Genomic DNA, 25,061 nt, shown 5'->3' with positions numbered 1-25,061 from the left:
GAGGAGGAGGAGGAGGAAGAGGAGGAGGAGGAGGAGGAGGAGGAGGAGGAGGAGGAGGAGGAGGAGGAGGAGGAGGAGGAGCAGGAGGAGGAAGAGGAGGAGGAGCAGGAGGAGGAACAGGAGGAGGAGCAGGAGGAGGAGGAGGAGGAGGAGCAGGAGGAGGAGGAGCAGGAGGAGGAGGAGGAGGAGGAGGAGGAGGAGGAGAATATGTAATAATAATAATAGGTAATAATAAGTTCCCTTGAAGCAAGAAAAACAAAGTCCACCCCTGACAGTGACATGATAAGATGAGATAATATTTGATAAGAGCTGACGTTTGATGAGCATACATGAGGGTGCAGTGATAATGCCTGATAAGAAAAGATTAGAGGTGACATTTGAAGAGCATTGGCCCTCGGGCCCTCCTTTGTTTTCGCTGGTACATAAACATTTCTGTCCCTGTCAAGCTCCTTGTCTATCTGTCTAGCTCTCTGTCTCAGAGAGAGCCACAAGACTGGGTCATCACATTTACTCACATCTTCAAGCAGAGTATAGCACTTTGTCTGGATTTTTTTGGTTATCCTCGGTAATTTACACTATGTATACCTGTATTTATGTGTGCCTGTAAGACAGAGATAGACAGAGGCAGATAGACAAAGACAGAGATAGACAGAGATCGACAGACCCTAAACTTGGGGTTAACATCACTTTCTTCTTAAAGAGGAGTGTTAATATGATATTACATCAGTGAATCCTTGGTGTTTGCCGCACTGTTTGCTCTAGCTGGCGCTCAATTTAACTGGCGCTCCCACAAGGTACTAAGTGGTCCCAGATTTTATTAATATCGTGCACACCAAGTGTTAAGATCCATTCTATGCTGACCAGGCATCTCAGGCCAATCGTACCAAATTTGAAGGCAGGAAAATTAAAATGTATATATACGTTTGGGGCACTACCCGTAAGAACGTATATATACGTTGGACCGTTTAGGAGTTAAATGTCATAGAATATTGTGTGGGTGGAATGGCCTGGTATAGTAGCCCAGCTGGCTACCATACATACCACACTTGATTTCTTACAATAAATACAGTAGGGCCCCGCTTTATGGCATTCCGCTTTAAGGCGTTCCGCTAATACGATCATTTCAAATTATGACCAAAACTCTCTATAAGGCTCCCCCCACCTGACTTTCTAATACGGTCACTGTGCCCCACCCGGTTTGTTTACATTTTCCGTGAGATCCGTAAGTACTAAGCCTCTCCGTTATGTCTGGAAACCCCAAAATTTCAAGTGTTTCTAAAGTTACTTCATATTTTATATATACAGTGGACCCTCGCCTAACGCTATTAATCCGTTCCTGAGAGCCCAACGTTAGGCGAATTAATTTTCCCCATAAGAAATAATGGAAATCAAATTAATCCGTTCCTGCCACCCCAAAGTATGAACAAAAAAAAATTTTTACCACATGAAATATTAATTTTAATACACACAAACTGAAGAAGACATGCACAGTTACATGACACTTACCTTTATTGAAGATCTGGTGATGACTGATGGGATGGGAGGAGGGGAGACTGTGGATGGTGTTAATGTTAGAAGGGGAATCCCCTTCCATTAGGACTTGAGGGGTCAAGTCCTTTTCTGGGGTTACTTCCCTTCTTCTTTTAATGCCACTAGGACCAGCTTGAGAGTCAATGGACCTCTGTCGCACAACATATCTGTCCATTGAGGCCTACCTCCCATTCCTTTATGACATTCCTAAAGTGTTTCACAACATTGTCAGTGTAATAGTCACCAGCACGGCTTGTAATAGCTGTGTGAGGGTGATTTTCATCAAAAAAGGTTTGCACTTTAAGTCACATTGCACACATTTCTTTAATCTTTGAAGTAGGCAACTTCCTCAATTTCTCTATCCCCTCCTCCGAAGCAGTTTCCTCAGGTGTGGCCTCTTGTTGTTGAAGATGATCTAGCAGCTCATCAGTGGTTAGTTCTTCATTGTCCTCCTCCACCAACTCTTCCACATCCTCCCCACTAACCTCCAACCCCAAGGACTTCCCCAATGCCACAATGGATTCCTCAACTGGCATAGGATTCCCAGGGTTAGCCTCAAACCCTTCAAAATCCCTTTTGTCTACACATTCTGGCCACAGTTTCTTCCAAGCAGAGTTCAAAGTCCTCTTAGTCACTCCCTCCCAAGCCTTACCTATAAGGTTTACACAATTGAGGATGCTAAAGTGATCTCTCCAAAACTTTCTTAGAGTCAATTGAGTTTCTGAGGTCACTACAAAGCACCTTTCAAACATAGCTTTTGTGTACAGTTTCTTGAAGTTGGAAATGACCTGCTGGTCCATGGGCTGCAGGAGAGGAGTGGTATTAGGAGGCAAAAAACTTGACCTTAATGAAGCTCATTTCCGCAGAAAGTCGCTCTGCCACGTCTGAAGGATGACCAGGAGCATTGTCTAATACCAGGAGGCACTTAAGGTCTAATTTCTTTTCAATTAGGTAATTTTTCACAGTGGGGGCAAATGCATGGTGTAACCAGTCATAGAAAAAGTCCCTAGTGACCCATGCCTTACTGTTTGCCCTCCACAGCACACAAAAATTAGCCTTGAGGACATTGTTTTTCCTGAACACTCTGGGAGTTTCCGAGTGATACACCAATAAAGGCTTCACTTTGCAATCACCACTAGCATTGGCACACATCAACAGAGTAAGCCTGCCTTTCATAGGCTTATGTCCTGGGAGTGCCTTTTCCTCCTGAGTAATGTAGGTCCTGCTTGGCATTTTCTTCCAAAACAGGCCTGTTTCGTCACAATTAAACACTTGTTCAGGTTTCAGTCCTTCACTGTCTATGTACTCCTTGAATTCCTGCACATATTTTTCAGCTGCTTTTTGGTCCGAACTGGCAGCCTCATCATGCCATATCACACTATGTATGCCACTACGATTCTTAAATCTCTCAAACCAACCTTTGCTGGCCTTAAATTCACTCACATCATCACTAGTTTCAGGCATTTTTCTAATTAAATCATCATGCAACTTCCTAGCCTTTTCACATATGATCGCTTGAGAGATGCAATCTCCTGCTATCTGTTTTTCGATTATCCACACCAATAACAGTCTCTCAACATCTTCTATCACTTGCGATCTCTGTTTCGAAAACAAAGTTGCACCTTTGGCAAGAACAGCTTCCTTGATTGCCGTTTTCTTGGCCACAATAGTAGCGATGGTTGATTGGGGTTTTGTGTACAACCTGGCCAGCTCGGAGACACGCACTCCATTTTCATACTTAGTAATGATCTCTTTCTTCATATTCATAGTAATTCTCACTCTTTTTGCTGTAGGGTTGGCACTAGAAGCTTTCTTGGGGTCCATGGTGACTTATTTTGCAGGTGCAATCACTAAAAAGGCTGTGATAACATGAAATGTTCCGATTGTATGCTGGGAAGCAACCACGGTGGCTGGCTTGTAAAGACTGGCACTCACGGAATAAGTGAGGCGGGCTCAGGCCGCATGTGGACGCGTCTCGAACGAATCGCGTTGAGCGAGTTTTTTAGCACTAGCCGAGGCAAAATTTTTGTGTTAAAATGTATCGCTAGGCGGATTTAACGTTATGCGATGTGTTCGTTAGGCGAGGGTCCACTGTACTCTGATAATTATACTTATGTTTACCTGCACCTAAATAAACTTACATACTGTGCTGGCATGCAGGTACATATTAAAATCAATATGTGTCTCATGTCTCGAAAAGTCATATTAGTAATGATAATAATCACTGAGTCTCATTAAATGTCGTATATTACGTTAATATACACATTTTCATTAATCCATCCATGATATTTTTTTCAAAATTATATAATTAACACGATACATAACATGGAAAATGTGTTACTGGGGGTAACTGTAGAAAATTATTCCTTTCATGTGTAAGTTTATTCAGGTATACACAAATACAGTTACATAATTATCATATATAACAGCATATGTGTAGAGAACCTAGGATAACCCAAAAAAAGTCAGACAGAGTGACTTATTTCCATTGCCTTCACTCAGAGCGTCATTTCTTCTCAAAATGGTGTTACATGAGAATGTCAGTGTTCTTCTTTATTTATTCTACCGTATCAATGTAGAGGCAACTTGTACACAATGTAACTTGTACACAAACCAGGTGTACACTTTGTTTACAAAACTTGCATTTGCCTGGTTTGCTTACATAACTCTGCATCTGTCCTCCCTCATGTACTCATTCTCTCTCTCTCATTTATTCGTTTTATCTCGTTTACTCACCCCTAACCCTACATTAAGATTACAAATATTTTAAGGTAAGTAATAAGTGAACTGTATATGCATTTTATTGCTCTGGGATGCTTAAATATCACAGAATAGTATGTTTGGGTGGAATGGCCTGATATGGTAGCCTGGCTGACTACCATACATACCACACTTGATTTCTTACAATAAATACTACTTGTCTCACCCTAGTTTAAGACTACAAATATTTTACGGTAAGTAATGAGTGCACTATGTGTGTACAGGTCTCCCTCAACATTCACGTTTTCAGCTTTCGCGGGCTTCACACATTCGCGAATTCCCAACCGCCAAATTCCCAGCCGCCAAATCATATTCAAGTTTCCCGCCACCTGCGAGTCCCTACTACCCTCCCTCCTACCCCCGCAACTGGCAGGCAGCCCTCCCACCACTCAGTGTGGTGAGTGTTTTGTTTGTTCATTATTTGCTATTAAACTGCAGTATAAATAATGTAAACCCATTCATGACTGCATATTGGAATGGTTATTCGGACAGGTATTAGACGGTGACATGTGTTTACTCTTGAACACAGCAAAGAATCAAACATTTCTGCTACTGCTAATAATAACAATAGTAATAATAATAATAATAATAATAATAATAATAATAATAATAATAATAATAAATACGATATAATTGAAGAAGGAAGTTGTACAAAAATACGAGGGAGTGGTTGACACATCGTCAGTGTGGCTTTGTTTATGCTGGAGTGAGCATTAGTCTCCCTGCTCTTCCAAACATTTCACAATAATTCATTGTGATTGGTACTTGTAGATTGAGTGCGACTGGAGTGGTAGAGACAGTGGTTGAGGCAGCTGTTGAGGCAGCTGTTAAGGCAGCGAATGAGGCAGCTGTTGAGGCAGCTGTTGAGGCAGCTGTTGAGGCAGTGATTGTGGCAGTGGGTGAGGCAGCGATTGAGGCAGTGGGTGAGGCAGCTGTTGAGGCAGTGGTTGAGGCAGCTATTGAGGCAGTGGGTGAGGCAGCTGTTGAGGCAGTGATTGAGGCAGTGGGTGAGGCAGCTGTTGAGGCAGTGCATGAGGCAGCTGTTGAGGCAGCGATTGAGGCAGCTGTTGAGGCAGCGATTGAGGCAGCTGTTGAGGCAGCGATTGAGGCAGCTGTTGAGGCAGCAATTGAGGCAGCTGTTGAGGCAGCGATTGAGGCAGTGGTCACTGAGGCAGCTGTTGAGGCAGTGGGTGAGGCAGCTGTTGAGGAAGCGATTGAGGCAGCTGTTGAGGCAGCTGTTGAGGCAGCGATTGAGGCAATTGTTGAAGCAGCAACTGAGGCAGTGGGTGAGGCAGCTGGTGAGGAAGCGATTGAGGCAGTGGTATTTAATAACATACATGTTATTAATAATAATAATACATGTTATTAATATGTACTATTATTATTTATAACATATATGTTATTAAATACCACTGCCTCAACCGCTGAATTATTGTGAAATGTTTGGAAGAGCAGGGAGACTAATGCTCACTCCAGCATAAACAAAGCCACACTGACGATGTGTCAACCACTCCCTCGTATTTTTGTACAATTTCCTTCTTCAATTATATCGTATTATTATTATTATTATATTATTATTATTATTATTATTATTACTATTTTTATTATTAGCAGTAGCATAAATGTTTGATTCTTTGCTGTGTTCAAGACTAAACACATGATGTCACCGTCCAATACCTGTCTGAATAGCCATTCCAAATTGCAGTCATGAATGGGTTTACATTATTTATACTGTAGTTTAATAGCAAATAATGAACAAACAAAACACTCACCACACTGAGTGGTGGGAGGGCTGGCTGCCAGTTGCGGGGGTCGGAGGGAGGGTAGTAGGGACTCGCAGTGGTTGGGGAAGTGGTGGAGTCTGTGGTATTTAATAACATACATGTTATTAAAGCATAACATGTATATATTTAGTACAATTTACGACGTTTTCATGTATTTTATGATTGTTCATGGTTCAACAAGTTAAGGAAGCAGTATTGTATTATATTTCCCTACAATATATTGGGGCACCAAACATTCACGGTTTTTCAACATTCACGAGGCTCTTGATCCCCTAACCCTCGCGAATGTTGAGGGAGACCTGTATTTTACTTTTTTATTCTTTTTTGTTGCGTAGTTCTATTGCTAACTTAATATATGTTAATGTAAACTTGTTATCTAGTATTTGTATGCATTTATAAGGGGGAAAAAAATGGCATTCCACTTTACGGCGATTTCCGCTTTACACGGTAGCCTGGAACCTAACCTGCCGTATAAGTGGGGCCCTACTGTACTACTCATCTCACCCTAGATTAAAACTACAAATACAGTGGACCCCCGGATTACGAACGCATCGCGTTACGTTAATTCCGCCATACGAAGCATTTGAATGCAAAAATTTTGCCTAGCCTCACAATAAAAAACTCGCCTTACGTGATTCGTCCGGGACGCGTCTCACATGTGGCCTCAGCGCCAGTGTTTACAAGCCAGCCAGTGCGGTCGCATCTATGCATACATTTGGCACATTTCACATTATCCCAGTGTTTTTAGTGCTTGTAACTGCAAAATAAGTCACCATGGACCCCAAGAAAGCTACTAGTGCCATCCCTGTGGTAAAAAGGGCAAGAATTAGTATGGAATTGAAAAAAAGAGATTAAGGAAATGTGTGCAAAGTGGGTTGAACTACAAACCTTTATGGATGAAAATCACCCTGACACAGCTACTGCAAGCCATGTTGGCAACCTGTACAATGACAATGTTATGGTCCATTTTAGGAAAGTCTTAAAGGAACGGGAGGTACAGAGCTCTATGGACAGATTTGTTGTGCGACAGAGGTCCAGTGACTCTCAAGCTGGTCCTAGTGGCATTAAAAGAAGGGAAGTAACCCTGGAAAAGGACTTGCTACCTCAAGTCCTAACGGAAGGGGATTCTCCTTCTAAACAATAACTTACACACTCTCCCCCCCTCCCATCCCATCAATCATCACCAGATCTTCAATAAAGGTAAGTGTCATGTATTCTATTCTTAGAAGAGTAGTAACTGTGCATGTCTTCTTCAGTTTGTGTGTATTAAAATTAATATTTCATGTGGTAAAAAAATTTTTTTTTTTCATATTTTGGGGTGTCTTGCACGGATTAATTTTATTCCCATTATTTCTCATGGGGAAAATTAATTCGGCTAACAATAATTTCGGCTTACGATGAGCTCTCAGGAACGGATTAATATCGTAAGGAGGGGGTCCACTGTATTTTAAGGTAAGTAATGATTGAACTGTATATGCATTTTATCACTCTGGGATGCTTAAATGTCACAGAATATTATGTGTGGGTGGGTTGGCCTGGTATGGTAGCCCAGCTGGCTGCCATACATACCACACTTGATTTCTTACAATAAATACTACTCATCTCACCCTAGATTAAGACTACAAATATTTTAAGGTAAGTAATGAGTGTACTATATGTGTATTTTACTTTTTTATTGTTTTTAATGCCTAAGTCTATTGCTAACTTAATATATGTTAGTGTAAACTTGTATGGTACAGTGTACCATATGGTACCCTGTACTGTATGGTACCCTGTACCATATGGTACCCTGTAACATATGATACCCTGTACCACTTGGCCAGCAGGAGGTGTTGGTGCCACGAGGCAGCAGCCAGGACTGAGTGAGTGGGGACCCAGGCCAGTGACTCTACAGTTTGCAAGACAAAGTGCTTTGTCATCCACTTCAAGCAACATGTCCAGTGGCTGTACATATGTAAAAATATAAAATAGAACATTAGTAATATACAACATTTTTACATTTTTTGTTGTAAACTATTATTGTAAATGAAATATAATGATGAACATATTAGTGCAGTTATGTTGAATACAACAGTACCATATGGTACAATGTACTATGTATCATTGTACCATATGATACCACTGTGCCATATGGTACCACTGTATCATATGGTACAAAGGTACCACATGGTACAATGGTACCATGTATCATTTTACCATATGTACAATATATCATATGGAACCACTGTACCATATGGTACCACTATCATATGGTACCACATGGTACAATGGTACCATGTATCATTTTACCATATGTACAATATATCATATGGAACCACTGTACCATATGGTACCATTGTACTATGTGGTACCATTGTACCATATGGTACCACTGTACCATATGGTACATTGTATCATATGGTACCATTGCACCATATGGTACATTGTACCATATGCTACCATTGCACCATATGGTACATTGTACCATATGCTACCATTGCACCCTATAGCACCATTGCACCCTCTGGTACATTGTACCATATGGTACCATTGCACCATATGGTACTATATATACACATATATACACTGCAATAGAGAAAAAAGAAGTCCCACTGGGGATCTTCATTGACTTACGTAAAGCTTTTGATACAGTTGACCATGACTTGCTCCACGTAAAATTGTCACACTATGGTATTAGAGGGCACTCCCTCAACTACCTCAAGTCTTACCTCAGCAACAGAAGCCAATATGTGTATGCAAATGGGGCAAGCTCTTCCGCACAACCAATTACAGTTGGTGTCCCACAGAGAAGTGTCCTTGGCCCTCTTCTCTTTCTCCTATACATAAATGACCTACCAAATGCTTCGCAATTACTCAAACCCACACTTTTTGCAGATGACACTACATACGTCTTCTCTCACCCGAGCCCAGTCACGCTAGCCAATACTGTAAACACCGAATTACAGAAAATATCTACCTGGATGAGGACTAACAAACTTACACTAAACATTGACAAAACCTACTTCATTCAGTTTGGTAAAAGAGCTACAGATGTACCTCTTAACATAACAAAAAATGGATCACTTATCACAAAGCTAACAGAGGGAAAATTCCTAGGAATCCACCTCGATAATAGACTCAAATTTCATACACATATACAACAAATTTCTAAGAAAATCTCCAAGACTGTAGGCATACTATCGAAGATACGGTACTATGTTCCACAGTCAGCCCTCCTGGCCCTTTATCACTCTCTTATTTACCCCTATCTCACCTATGGAATTTGTGCATGGGGCTCAACAACAATTAACCATCTCAGACCACTAATTACCCAACAAAAGGCTGCAGTTAGAATGATAAATTCTCACTACAGGCAACACACTCCACCAATATTCAAAACACTCAACCTACTCACCATACAAAACATCCATACTTATTATTGCACCTATTACATACATAGAACACTTAACTCTGATATTACCCCTCCCCTCAAACATCTTGCCAACCTCAACAGAACACATGACCATAACACAAGGCACAGATCACTCTTTGATGTTCCTCGTGTCCATCTCACGCTATGCAAAAACTCAATGCACATAAAAGGCCCTAAAATCTGGAATTCATTACCTGTAAATATAAAAGAAACACTACCTGTTTATAAATTCAAGTCTCTTCTCAAAGATCACTTACTCACTCAAAACCAAATAAATACTGAATAACTGAACCTTATAAATTGTATATCCTATATGTTACTCACAATTATATCACACAAATGTTAAACCTAGGACCCAATCTAACTTTATTATTTTTTTAAATACACTACCTAACAGAATACAGTGGTCCCTCGATTATCGACGGTAATCCGTTCCTGGAAGCCAGTCGATTATCGAAATGGTCGATTTACGAATCAATTTTCCCCATAAGAAATAATGTAAATTCAATTAATCCGTTCCTGACACCCAGAAGTATTAAAACAAAAAAATTTTTTACATGAAATATTCATGTAGTACATAAACAATACAATGGGAAATGATGAATGAAACATTAACAGCATAACACTTACCTTTATTGGAGATTCTTCTTAGTGTATGGGAGACTGGAGGAGGAGGAGAGAGTGGATTGTTTATAGTTTGGAAGGGGAATCCTCTTCCAGCAACACCTCAGGTACCATTTGCTTTTCTGGGGTTCCTTCTTTTCTCTGTTTCTTAATGCCACTAGGACCAGCTTGAGAGTCACTGGAGTCCTGTCTCGCAAAATAACTGTGCAGAGAGCTCTGTTTCTGGCGTCTCTTTAAAACTTCCCTAAAATGGGCCAAGACTCTGTCACTGTACAAGTTGCCGATATGGCTTGCAACATCCTTCTCTGGATGATGTTTCTCCATAAATCTTTCCATCTTACCCCACATAGTAAAAATCTCCTTAATTTCTGAAGAAGGCACCTTCTTCCATCTCTCTTCCTCCTCCTCTGCAGCAAGATTCTGAGCTGCGATCTGTTGCTCTTCCTGCTGAAGCTCTTGCAGCTCCTCAGTGGTTAGCTCTTCGTTGTGGTCCTCTACCAACTCTTCCACATCCTCCAAACTCACATCCAACCCCATGGAACTCCCCAGTGCCACAATAGAGTTCAAAACTGACATAGGCTCATCAGGGTCAGCCCCAAACCCTTCCAAATCCCTCTTGTCGACACAATCTGGTCACAATTTTCTCCAAGCAGAGTTCAAAGTCCTGGTAGACACTCCCTCCCAAGCCTTACCTATAAGGCTTACACAATGGAAAATACTGAAATGTTCTTTCCAAAAATCTCGTAGGGTCAAGTGAGTGTCTGAGGTCACATTGAAGCACCTTTCAAACATTGCTTTGGTGTACAGTTTTTTAAAGTTTGCAATGACCTGCTGGTCCATGGGTTGGAGGAGAGGAGTGGTATTCGGGGGCAAGAACTTCACTGAGATGAACCCAAACTCCTTCAGAATTAGGTCATCCAAGTTTGGTGGATGAGCAGGTGCATTGTCCATTACTAGCAGGCACTTGAGATCCAATTTCTTCTCCAGGAGGTAATTCTTCACACTAGGGCCAAACACTTCGCTGAACCACTCTACAAAAATTTCCCTCGTGACCCATGCCTTATTATTAGATTTCCAAAACACACACAATTTACTCTTCATAACATTATTTTTCTTAAATGCTCTGGGATTTTCAGAATGGTACACTAGTAACGGCTTCACTTTGAAATCCCCACTAGCATTAGCACAGAACATTAGCGTCAGCCTGTCTTTCATAGGCTTGTGTCCTGGCATTGACTTTTCCTCTTGTGTAATGAAGGTCCTCTTTGGCATTTTCTTCCAGAAGAGGCCTGTTTCGTCACAATTGAACACTTGTTCAGGTTTCAGTCCTTCAGCCTCTATGTACTCCTGGAATTCATGCACATATTTTTCAGCCGCCTTGTGGTCCGAACTGGCAGCCTCACCATGCCTTACAACACTGTGTATGTCAGTACGCTTCTTAAATCTCTCAAACCAGCCTTTGCTGGCCTTAAAATCACTCACTTCACCACTATTTGCAGGCAATTTATTTACCAAATCTTCATGCAACTGCCTAGCCTTTTCACAAATAATCGAGGTCATAAGACTGTCTCCTGCTAATTGTTTCTCATTTATCCACACCAATAATAACTTCTCAACCTCTTCCAGTACTGGTGATCTCATTTTTGTCAGCATATTTACCCCCTTTGCAACAACAGCGTCCTTGATTTCCTTTCTCATGGCTATGATGGAAGATATGGTTGAATGATTTTTGTTATACATCCTCGCCAGTTCGCCCACACGTACGCCACTATCATATTGTTCAATGATGTTTTTCTTAAATTCAATGGTATTTCTCACCTTCTTTACCAAAGGTTTGGCACTAGGAGCTTTCTTTGGAGCCATGGTAGCTTATTTAGCACTTAAATAACTTGCAAGCACTAAAATAAATGAAATATTATGAAATATTTCACTGGAGCACGTGAGAGGACCGCCGCTAACTGGTAAACAATGGCACACTGGCTGGGAAGGAAGGCTGAGGCGGGTCGAGGCCCGCTTACCTCGTGCATACGCGTCTGGGACGACGGGTCGAAACGGGTCGATAAACGAATTTCGGTCAATTTCCGAGTCAATATTTTGTCGAAAATAACGGTTGATTTCCGAAATGGTCGACTTTCAGGCCGGTCGATTATTGAGGGACCACTGTACTCCATTCGACTGAATGTACAGCAATGCAACCAACCATATGACCTGTCTTCGTAATACTCATTTGTGCTTTATAGTTATCTGTTTACAATAATGTTTTATCACTGATTTCATCATTGCTTAGTTAATCTTAAGTTAATTTTAAGCCAGCCCTTAATGCTATGCATATAAGTGGCTTTGGCATGCTGCTCTTACTAAATATGGTACTGCTGTATTCAACACAACTGCACTAATATTTTCATTGTTATTTTGTTTACAATAACTTGTAAATAAGTTTTGTAAGCAATATACTAATGATAAACAAATTAGTGCAGTTATTGTGTTGAATACAATGAGTGTGCATTTATACATTATACATTATATTGGTGTCATAGGCTACAAAAGTTACTGGGAAAAAAATATTAGAAAAGAAAAGAAAAAAGTAACAAAAACTTAAAATAAAATAATGAGACTTTACAAAAGTCGCGGATGTTGTCGCCACCGGGTCATTGAGGGTCAACTTCATGCCTCTATATCTCGGTAATTACTTATCAAAATTTTTTTTTGTTTCATTACATATTGAAAATTATCTTTAATTCTGTAAGAAAAAGTAATTTTTTTTTTTTCAAAAATTCTTGGACCCTGATGCACCCTTTGAAATTTGGCCTCTGGACCCTGAAAGGGTTAACCAAAGAACTTGTCATTGGTTCCTTAACTGTCATTGTTGTTGTAGTCAATGAGGAATAAAACTTGTTCGTCTTGCCTGGGAGAGAGGCCTTTGTGTTTGTGCAGCATGGTGAACAAGGTGTATTAAATATAGAATTCTCACAATGCCCCAACTTTTTTTTATAACATGCACACTGACCATTCAGATCCATTCTCTCTTAAGTAGGCCTACCAGGCCTCTCCTGCTAAATTCAAAGCTGCTAAAATTTAGGTATAATCTATGTCAGGGACCCTGGCATTAACCCTTTGACTGTCACGGCCGTATATATACGTCTTATGAGGTACCGTGTTTGATGCATATATACTCATAAATTCTAGCGACTTCAAATCAAGCAGGAGAAAGCTGGTAGACCCACATGTAAGTGAATGGGTCTGTGTGGTCAGTGTGCACTATATAAAAAAAATCCTGGAGCATGCAGTGCATAATGAGAAAAAAAAAAAACTCAGACCTTTTTTTTTAATTAAAATGCTGACTTTGTGGTCTATTTTCGTATAGTATTTATGTTTGTATTCTCGTTTTCTTGGTCTCATTTGATAGAATGGAAAACATATTAGAGAAACAGTGGTGATTTTGATTGATTTTACTATAAAAAGAACCTGAAAATGGAGCTCAAAATAGGGGAAATGTTTGATTTTTGCCGATGTTCAAAAGAAAACAAATGATGTCTTTGTCCAATAAATGTCCAAGTAGCCATTCTAATATGCAGACATGAACGGGTTGATGTTATTTATACAATTATTACAGTATTGCAGTAGTCTGCATAATAGTAAATCTTCTATTTTTTGTTTGAATAAAAATTCAAAATAGAAAGCAAGAGTAATATCAGAGGGGCCTGGAGACATGATTGATGAACAAAGAAAATGTTATTTTAGAGCCAGGAATGTCTGCATTGTTCATTCTGGACCTTATTTTGAAATTGTCATATTTTTTAATTTTCGTGAAATTGGCCAAATTGCAAATTTCTGACCACGTTATTGGGTAGTTGAAATCAGTAAATGGGCAGTTTCTTGTACTCAATCGATAGAAAAAACGGAGTTCTGAAGAAATAGCTATGGGTTTGGTCGACTGGAACAATGGAATTAGCCGAAAATAGGGCTCAAAGTGGGCGAAATCGCCGATTTGTAAATATCGCTGAGGTTGCTAACTTCGCGAGAGCGTAATTCCGCCAGTTTTCCATCAAATTTCGTTTTTTTGGTGTCATTACAATCGGGAAAAGATTCTCTATCATTTCATAAGAATGAATAATTTTTTTTTTTTTTTGAAATTTTGCGACACCAGGAGACACCTCAGGATTGGGGGTTTCGACAGTCAAGGGGTTAATGATGTAATACTATGTGATGGCCACTGAACAAGTTCAGGGAATTCAACCTTGTCAGAGGAACTGACAAGGTGAATAGGGACAGAATGTTTGAGAGATGGGACACAAGGGCACAACTGGAACTTGAAAATTTAAATGAGTCATAGGGATGTTAGGAAATATTTCTTCTGCCTTAGAGTTGTCAGGAGGTGGAACAATCTGGACAGTGAAGTGGTAGAAGCAGAAACCATACATAGCTTTAAGATGAGGTATGATAAGGCTCTTGAAACGATGAGAGAGTGGACTTATTAGTGGCCAGCAAAGAGGCAGGCCAGGAGCTGTGAATTGACCCCTGCAACCACATATAGGTAAGTACGTGAGGGTACAAAGAAATTATGGTATGTATGCTCTCTGTCAATCCTTAGGTACCTTACATCATGTAGATATTGAACAAATGCACCAACCACTCCAAATTATATCCCCCCCTTTAACCCTTTGACTGTTTCAGGGCCCTCTCTGAAACTGTCATTCTATGTCGCCAAATATTCGAAAAAAAAAAAAAATTATTTTTTCTTATGAAAATGTTAGGAATAGTTTTACTAGTGTTTTAAGCCTAAAAAAAATTTTTGCCATCAGTACTTACCGAGATATAGAGCCGCAAAGTTTGCAGAAATCGACGTGCGTATGGCAACAGCGGCGACTGCCGCCCGCCCGGTATTCTTTTATTTACTCTAATTCAAAGGTTTCTTGCATTTTTCAATATTTTTCTTTTCCAGGTAACTTATGTGGCCTGTGAGACCAATGTAAGGTGCATTGTTCAAATATACACTCATTATTTACAACACAATAACAGAACAAACTTTATCACTATTAGTTTGTGTATACACTTTGTTTACACAAACAAACAATACAAAACAATGTTTATTACTATTGTTCCATAATATATATACATATGTACAGTCACTAACCACGTTCCTAGAACTGCTGCAGCTTGTGGAACTCTTTGAAACATGGGTATATGCAGAGGGGCACTTCACACTCCTCACACATAAAACGAGTGTCTCTGCGTGTTTGTGGGCGTTTTGTGGTATGCATACATACATAACACCTCTTCTGAGCATTTTTCTTGGCAGTAGTAGGAGGCAGTTGTAAGGGGTAGTGATCACCAGGCCTCAAACGAGATGACGTCTGTGGGCGCTGGTCTATTGCAGGAGTTGCTCCTTTGTACTTTGCAATTATTTGTCTGATTACTGACAGGCAAAATTCACCATATTTTGGTGTTTTGTTGGTCTTCAACTTGTATATGTTATAAGCATTTAGCATAGAGATATCAACAAGATGGAAAAAAAGTTTGATATACCACTTATAACTCTTGCGTACACAGTCTGCAAACCCAATCTGCATGTCACATTTGTCCACTAAGCGCATATTGAGGTTGTAGTTCATGACAGCTGCAGGCTTTAGAATGGGTTCATTGGTCTCTCTGTTGTCCCTGCCACTGGGTACCATTTCGTTTGTGTGAACTGATGTCAACAATGTGACATCACGTTTGTCATGCCACCGAAATGCCATGATGTCATTGGCAGCAAAGGCTTGCACCTCACCTCTGCGAGTGCCAGCGTCGAACCTTGGCATATGTTTGCGATTACCACGCACTGTGCCACACACGTCTGTCAAGTTCACTCGCAAGAAATCACTGAGTAAGGGGCTTGTGTACCAGTTATCAGTAAATAACATATGCCCCTTACCAAGATATGGTTCCATCATTGTTCGAACCACATCACCAGAGATACCCAATAACTTCATGGTATCTCTCAAAGTATTACTGCCAGTGTACACAATAATATCTAAAACAAGACCACTTCTGCAATCACACAGTACAAATAGCTTTATACCAAAGCGTTTCCTCTTGCTTGGTATATATTGCTTGAATGAGAGTCTTCCTTTGAATAAAATCAAGGACTCATCAATAACAAGCTTCCTGAAGGGATAAAAATACATGCAGCACTTTTGTTTCAGGTACATAAACACATTTCTTATCTTATATAACCTGTTGCTTCTGTCAGGCCTGGTTTTGTCTGAAAAGTGTAACATACTCAACAGTATCAGGAAACGATTGACACATATAATGTCACTAAAACCTGGAGTTGAAATCAGGCGATCTGTTGTCCAGTATGTGGTGACAGTGTGCTTATACACATGTGGCATAAGCATTATTGTGGCAAAAAACAGGTACATCTCTGCCACAGTTGTCTCCTTCCACTTGTGTAGCCGTGATTTTGGTGAGAGAATTGTATTTGCCATGGTGTATTCACAGTATGTGTTGGTTTCCCTGACAATGATGTCCATCAGGGGTTCATCGAAGAATAACTCAAAGCAGTCCAGTTCACTGGCATTGTTCCCAAGTGGACAAGATGGCTTTATTCCACTTTGTGTTTCATCAAAGTCATGGGGACCGGGAACAAACTCGTCACCGTCCTGCCAATCCCAGATGCGGTCTGCTGGTGGGGTCTGGATATTGTACCGTGGTTGTGGCTGTGGTTGTGGCTGTGCAGGTTGTGGTGGTGCAGGTTGTGGCAGTGTGGGGTAGGGTGAGGCTGGTTGTTCTGCTGAGTCAGCCGCGTGGCTAGTAGCGTGGCCCGGTGATGGTGCCACATGGGCCGTGCCACCCTCACTATCACCACCACTGCCTCCTCCCTCACTGTCACCATTCATACCCATCGTTACAATATCATCATCTTCACTATCAGGTCGTGGTGTTGGGCCACGGGATGTGCTCCCAGAGTTTCTCCTTCCCCTTGGAACAACATATGAAACACTACCAGACCGCATGCTACGTCGTACATACTGGCGCTTCACTGGGGAATATTCACTCTCACTGTCACTAGAACTGCTTTCAATGACCTTGAAATCACTATCACTATCACTATCACTGCTATCATCAGGGTGTTGTACACGACCAAATAGTTTCCTCTTTCGTCCTGGTACAGGCGAAGGTGAATGTGAACAAGCCGGCACAGCACCAGAGGTCGAAGGTTGTGGGTCATCTGGGTTTTCGTCACTATTTACGTTATCCTGGGCACTTTTTTCGGTAACACTCACTTGAAAACCCTTGAATTCACTGTCACTGACATTTTCATCGCTGTTAGAGCTATCACTTGGGAACAAAAGACCTCCAATCCGCCGAGGAGTGAGGAACTTCTTACCGAGAGGCATGGTGAAAATGGACTGACAACATGGCGTTCCCACAATGCACCGCTAGGTCCGAGATTTTTTTCACAGGGTGCACACCGACCACTGAGACCCATTCTCTCCCGTGTAGGCCTACCAGGCCTTTGGCGCGCGATTTGAAGCCGCTAGAATTTGTGCGTATAAATACGTCAGAAACATTGGCTCGTAAGACGTATTTATACGTCGGAAACAGTCAAAGGGTTTTAATATTTCTGTCTTAATCCCATCAATCCCAGCTTTACCCCCTTTCATTCTACTCACTTGTCCAAGTTGGACCGGAATGCTGTCATAAGGCTTCTTTCTCCTTCGTGTAGGTTGTTTGTGCGTCATGCTCCTACCCCACACTTACATCTGGCTTTCCCTCACTCCTATAACATGCTATACCTCAAAACCCAATGCAAGAAATTACTGTCTCTATCATTATTGCCAGCATTATAATCATGGGGGAGCACTAAACCCATAGGGATTATACAGTGCCTGTGATGGGGATAGAAGGTATTCAGACTCAATTCAAGGAACTGAAGCACAGATCCAATTCCCTAGATCAAGAGCCCCTCACCAGCATCAAGGAACCTCCCTTGAGGGGAATGTCTCCATCAGAATTCAACAACTCCTCAAAATATTACTTCCATCTTTCCAGTACCTCCAACTCCACATCTAAAGGTTTCCTCATTCGCTCTTATCTGTAAATCCATTTCTTCACTAGATTTTCTCAATTTACTGATATCACTCCAAAACCTTTTCTAATTCTCAGCAAAATTTGTTGATAAAACCTCTCCCATTCTCACATTAGCTCTTCCTTTGCACTCTCTCTCACCACTCTTTTAACCCCTTGTGCTCTCCGCATACTCCTGCCTCTTCACACTGTAAAAACCATGTACCAACTTTTTCCACCCTCTTTACCTCATTATTCCTCCAATTACTCCTCTTCTTTTCTGCACCCATCCACTATACCCACAAACTTCTGCTGCACAATCTAACACTACTTTCAGAATTTACTCCATACCTTCTCTACCTCCTCCTCATTGCATATACAGTGGACCCCCGCTTAACGATCACCTCCAAATGCTGCCAATTATGTAAGTGTATTTATGTAAGTGCGTTTGTACGTGTATGTTTGGGGGTCTGAAATGGACTAATCTACTTCACAATATTCCTTATGGGAAAAAATTCGGTCAGTACTGGCACCTGAACATACTACTGGAATGAAAAAAGTTCGTTAACCGGGGGTCCACTGTACTCTTTCCAGCCCACCTTTCTCCCAAAAGTTGCACAAATCTTACCATATCTCTTCATTTAATTTATAAACATTCACTTCTCTTTTATCAACCAATGACATTTTCTACTGAAGACACTGTCTACCCATTGCACCTATAAATGCAATTTATTTTTTTTTTTTTCCCCAACAAGTCGGCCGTCTCCCACCGAGGCAGGGTGACCCAAAAAAAGAAAGAAAATCCCCAAAAAGAAAATACTTTCATCATCATTCAACACTTTCACCACACTCACACATTATCACTGCTTTTGCAGAGGTGCTCAGAATACAACAGTTTAGAAGCATATACGTATAAAGATACACAACATATCCCTCCAAACTGCCAATATCCCAAACCCCTCCTTTAAAGTGCAGTGCAGGCATTGTACTTCCCATTTCCAGGACTCAAGTCCGACTATATGAAAATAACCGGTTTCCCTGAATCCCTTCACTATATATTACCCTGCTCACACTCCAACAGATCGTCAGGTCCCAAGTATCATTCATCTCCATTCACTCCTATCTAACACGCTCATGCACGCTTGCTGGAAGTCCAAGCCCCTCGCCCACAAAACCTCCTTTACCCCCTCTTTCCAACCCTTTCGAGGACGACCCCTACCCCTCTTTCCTTCCCCTATAGATTTATATGCTTTCCATGTCATTCTACTTTGATCCATTCTCTCTAAATGACCAAACCACCTCAACAACCCCTCTTCTGCCCTCTGACTAATGCTTTTATTAACTCCACACCTTCTCCTAATTTCCACACTCCGAATTTTCTGCATAATATTTACACCACACATTGCCCTTAAACATGACATCTCCACTGCCTCCAACCGTCTCCTCGCTGCTGCATTTACCACCCAAGCTTCACATCCATATAAGAGTGTTGGTACTACTATACTTTCATACATTCCCTTCTTTGCCTCCATAGATAACGTTTTTTGACTCCACATATACCTCAACGCACCACTCACCTTTTTTCCCTCATCAATTCTATGATTAACCTCATCCTTCATAAATCCATCCGCCGACACGTCAACTCCCAAGTATCTGAAAACATTCACTTCTTCCATACTCCTCCTCCCCAATTTGATATCCAATTTTTCTTTATCTAAATCATTTGATACCCTCATCACATTACTCTTTTCTATGTTCACTTTCAACTTTCTACCTTTACACACATTCTCAAACTCATCCACTAACCTTTGCAATTTTTCTTTAGAATCTCCCATAAGCACAGTATCATCTGCAAAAAGTAACTGTGTCAATTCCCATTTTGAATTTGATTCCCCATAATTTAATCCCACCCCTCTCCCGAACACCCTAGCATTTACTTCTTTTACAACCCCATCTATAAATATATTAAACAACCATGGTGACATTACACATCCCTGTCTAAGACCTACTTTTACCGGGAAGTATTCTCCCTCTCTTCTACACACCCTAACCTGAGCCTCACTATCCTCATAAAAGCTCTTTACAGCATTTAGTAACTTACCACCTATTCCATAAACTTGCAACATCTGCCACATTGCTCCTCTATCCACTCTATCATATGCCTTTTCTAAATCCATAAATGAAATAAAAACTTCCCTACCTTTATCTAAATACTGTTCACATATATGCTTCAATGTAAACACTTGATCTACACATCCCCTACCCACTCTGAAGCCTCCTTGCTCATCCGCAATTCTACGTTCTGTCTTACCTCTAATTCTTTCAATTATAACTCTACCATATACTTTTCCTGGTATACTCAGTAAGCTTATTCCTCTATAATTTTTACAGTCTCTTTTGTCCCCTTTCCCTTTATATAAAGGGACTATACATACTCTCTGCCAATCCCTAGGTACCTTCCCCTCTTTCATACATTTATTAAACAAAAGTACCAACCACTCCAACACTATATCCCCCCCTGCTTTTAACATTTCTGTCATGATCCCATCAGTTCCAGCTGCTTTACCCCCTTTCATTTTACGTAATGCCTCACGTACCTCCCCCACACTTACATTCTGCTCTTCTTCACTCCTAAAAGATGGTATACCTCCCTGACCAGTGCATGAAATTACTGCCTCTGTTTCTTCCTTAACATTTAAAAGTTCCTCAAAATATTCTCGCCATCTACCCAATACCTCCATCTCCCCATCTACTAACTCCCCTACTCTGTTTTTAACTGACAAATCCATATTTTCCCTAGGCTTTCTTAACTTGTTTAACTCCAAAATTTTTTCTTGTTTTCATTAAAATTTCTTGACAGTGCCTCTCCCACTCTATCATCCACTCTCCTTTTGCACTCTCTCACCACTCTCTTTACCTTTCTTTTACTCTCCATATACTCTGCTCTTCTTATAACACTTCTGCTTTGTAAAAACCTCTCATAAGCTACCTTTTTCTCTTTTATCACACCCTTTACTTCATCATTCCACCAATCACTCCTCTTTCCTCCTGCCCCCACCCTCCTATAACCACAAACTTCTGCCCCACATTCTAATACTGCATTTTTAAAACTATTCCAACCCTCTTCAACCCCCCCACTACTCATCTTTGCACTAGCCCACCTTTCTGCCAATAGTCGCTTATATCTCACCCGAACTTCCTCCTCCCTTAGTTTATACACTTTCACCTCCCTCTTACTTGTTGTTGCCACCTTCCTCTTTTCCCATCTACCTCTTACTCTAACTGTAGCTACAACTAAATAATGATCCGATATATCAGTTGCCCCTCTATAAACATGTACATCCTGGAGCCTACCCATCAACCTTTTATCCACCAATACATAATCTAACAAACTACTTTCATTACGTGCTACATCATACCTTGTATATTTATTTATCCTCTTTTTCATAAAATATGTATTACTTATTACCAAATTTCTTTCTACACATAGCTCAATTAAAGGCTCCCCATTTACATTTACCCCTGGCACCCCAAATTTACCTACTACTCCCTCCATAACATTTTTACCCACTTTAGCATTGAAATCCCCAACCACCATTACTCTCACACTTGATTCAAAACTCCCCATGCATTCACTCAACATTTCCCAGAATCTCTCTCTCTCCTCTACACTTCTTTCTTCTCCAGGTGCATACACGCTTACTATAACCCACTTTTCACATCCAATCTTTATTTTACTCCACATAATCCTTGAATTTATGCATTTGTAGTCCCTCTTTTCCTGCCATAGCTTATCCTTCAACATTATTGCTACTCCTTCTTTAGCTCTAACTCTATTTGAAACCCCTGACCTAATCCCATTTATTCCTCTCCATTGAAACTCTCCCACCCCCTTCAGCTTTGTTTCACTTAAAGCCAGGACATCCAGTTTCTTCTCATTCATAACATCCACAATCATCTCTTTCTTATCATTTGCACAACATCCACGCACATTCAGACTTCCCACTTTGACAATTACGTACTCTAAATACCTTACCAAAGTGAAGGGCCAAGTCCAGTTTCTACGACCAACCACTTGTTGTCCGGACCAACATGTACACAGAGAATGCGCACATCTGCCTGAGTAGTCTTACTTATGGCTACCACGTATCTGGTCTCTTCATCTGATGGCAGTCCCACTGCTACAATGTCCCTAAAAATATAAAATTACTACCCATATATTGTGATATCCTTTATTGTATACATGAAACAGTACATAATATATACAGGATTACCAACATGAAGAAAGGGAATCTGAAAGGTGACAAGAGTTGTACAGGGAAGGAAGCTCAGTAAAAAATAGATTTCACAAGCTGCTCAAATTTGTACAAGAAAATCAAATAAATATTAATCATTCTAAATATCCTGGACTCAAGTGATATACAGGTCAGCCATCACTAATCCAGCATCACTGGGACCTGTAGTGTCCCGGATTAGTGAGTTTGCCGGATTACAGAGTGGTCAGGTTAGAATACGCTTAACCCTTTGAGGGTTTTGGTCGTACTAGTACGTCTTACGCGTAGGGGTTTTTGACGTACTAGTACGCATAAATTCTAGCGGCCTCAAATCTAGTGGGAGAAAGCTGGTAGGCCTACATATGAAAGAATGGGTCTATGTGGTCAGTGTGCACAGTCTAAAAAAAATCCTGCAGCACACAGTGCATAATGAGAAAAAAAAAACTTTGACCATTTTTTTGGAATAAATCAGCGACTTTGCAGTGTATTTTCGTATGGTATTTATTGTTGTATTCTAGTTTTATTGGTCTCATGTTATAGAATGGAAGACATATTAAAGAAATTGAGATGATTTTGACTGGTTTTACAATGAAAGGTGCCTTGAAATTGAGCTCAAAGTAGCAGAAATGTTCGATTTTTACCAAACTTCAAAAGTAAACAAATCGTGCCAAGCGTGCAATACACGTCAACTGGCGAGTCTAATATTCTTTCACAAGTGCAACAATAATATTTATACCATTTTTTACACTAATGCAGTAGTCTGCATAACAGTAAATCTTATATTTTTTGTGAGAATAAAAATTCAAAGTGGAAAGCAAAAGAATATAAGAGGGGCCTTGAGACGTGACTAATGACTAGAGGAAATGTCATTTTAGTGCCAGGAATGTCTTTCTTGTTTATTCTGGACCCTATTCGGAAATTGGCATCTTTTGAAATTTGTGTGAAATTGGCAAAATTGCTAAATTCTGACCACTGTACTGGATAGTTGAATTTCATAAATGGGTGGTTTCTTGCACCCATTCGATAGAAAAAATGGAGTTCTAGCGAAATATTCATGTTTTTTGTCGACTAGTACAGTGAAATTGGCCGAAAATGGGGCTCAAAGTGGGCAAAATCGCCGATGCGTGAACATCGCCGAGACCGCTAACTTTGCGAGACCATAATTCCGTAAGTTTTCTATCAAATTTCAAACTTTTGGTGTCTTTATGATCGGGAAAAGATTCTCTATCTCTTCATAGGAGAAAATCATTTTTTTTTTAAATTTGGCCGACCCTGAGAACGAGTTTCGGAGAGGGCCTGTCGACCCTCAAAGGGTTAATTAACCTATCAACAGAGAGACTTTCTGCTACATCTTCCTCGGTTTCATCACTGTTTTCTCTTCTAATGGCTTGCTGCTGTGGAATTACAACCATCTGCACTATTTCTGAGTCAGTATACAGTAATGATTTGAGTCAATATAATGATGAAATTTGAAATTATGGTAGCCAAAATTAGTGCTGGATAACTGATGGAACCGGATAACTGATTGCTGAATTAATGACAGCCGACCTGTATAAAGAAAAAAAAAGATAAATTTTTTTACATGTGTAATGATGGAACAATTAAGAGATCAGGACATACACGGTACAGTATGTCAAGGTGAAATAAACTGTATAATGTGAAAAGAGTAAAGTTAAAATAATTCCAAGATAAAAATCTGTAAAATACAAGTGCTCTAATTATGTTGTGCAAGTCTGGGCAAGTAACCACTACTGAAAAGTTTTTAGAATTTACGTATGTACTGTAATAATTACATAATGTGCAAATAGTATAAGGGAATGATAAGATTTCAGAGTGCACAGCTGGAACAATGCATTGTACAGTGCAGGCATCATGTACCTCATTATAGCAAAGTGCCTTATTAACGATGTATGCCTGTATGTATCATTTAAAGTTCCTGCAAAGATGACATTACCAAAAGATGATAACTGTAAATTAATCGCTTCTAAAAATGTGTCTATGTGAGGCAATTCACTTATAGAATTTTGAAAACATTTATTATAGAATGTTTCACAAATGTTGGGGCTTTATCAAGTACAGAGAAATAAGAAAAAATAATATAAACCACCACCTATGGTCAGGCCAGTGGAAATAAAAGTCAGGTGATACCAAGAGTGGGAGGGGCCTAGATCTTGGCATCAGTTCAAAGAATTTTAAGTTTTATGAGTTGATTCCAAACAATGTATGACAGGATTTGCTAATGCATACACTCCTCTGATTCGTTCAGTGGTTTCAGTAAGGTAGAACGTAGCTGCTTCAAGGCATCTATGTTCAGTCCCGTTGTTGTTATATACATGTATATCAGTGTTTTCCCAAATCCATGAATCAGGAATGCACGTTATGATGGCTCACACAGGCTATGTTGTTGTTGTCCATTCTACATGCTTACTCGTGTTCTTAACAGTGTGTGTACAAATTTTGGGCTGTTTTACTGATACAGAATTTGTTGCCTTCCCTCCCTTCTGTTGTGCCAAAGTTGTTGGAAGTTTTGGTGAGAAATGCTATGTCCATGTTAGTTCTATTGAGAAGAGGGGCAATAGTGAGTGCATTAAGTCACCCCAAGGTGAATTATATGGAAGGTTCGAC

General features: G+C 40.3%; 1 protein-coding gene across 1 annotated transcript in view; it reads right to left on the bottom strand.

The window, feature by feature from the left end:
- LOC128687766 (uncharacterized) overlaps positions 1-25,061 on the bottom strand; it is a 134,809-nt gene that overhangs the window by 53,625 nt on the left and 56,123 nt on the right. The window contains exon 4 of the mRNA XM_053775368.2: positions 22,199-22,354. Within this exon, the coding sequence (XP_053631343.2) occupies positions 22,199-22,354 (156 nt within the window). The remainder of the gene's footprint in view (positions 1-22,198; positions 22,355-25,061) is intronic.

The sequence above is a fragment of the Cherax quadricarinatus genome, chromosome 2 (genome assembly GCF_038502225.1).
Source record: "Cherax quadricarinatus isolate ZL_2023a chromosome 2, ASM3850222v1, whole genome shotgun sequence".
Classification (NCBI taxonomy): domain Eukaryota; kingdom Metazoa; phylum Arthropoda; class Malacostraca; order Decapoda; family Parastacidae; genus Cherax; species Cherax quadricarinatus.
Note: the sequence above shows the minus strand (reverse complement) of the source record. Positions and strands in the feature narration are given on the sequence as shown.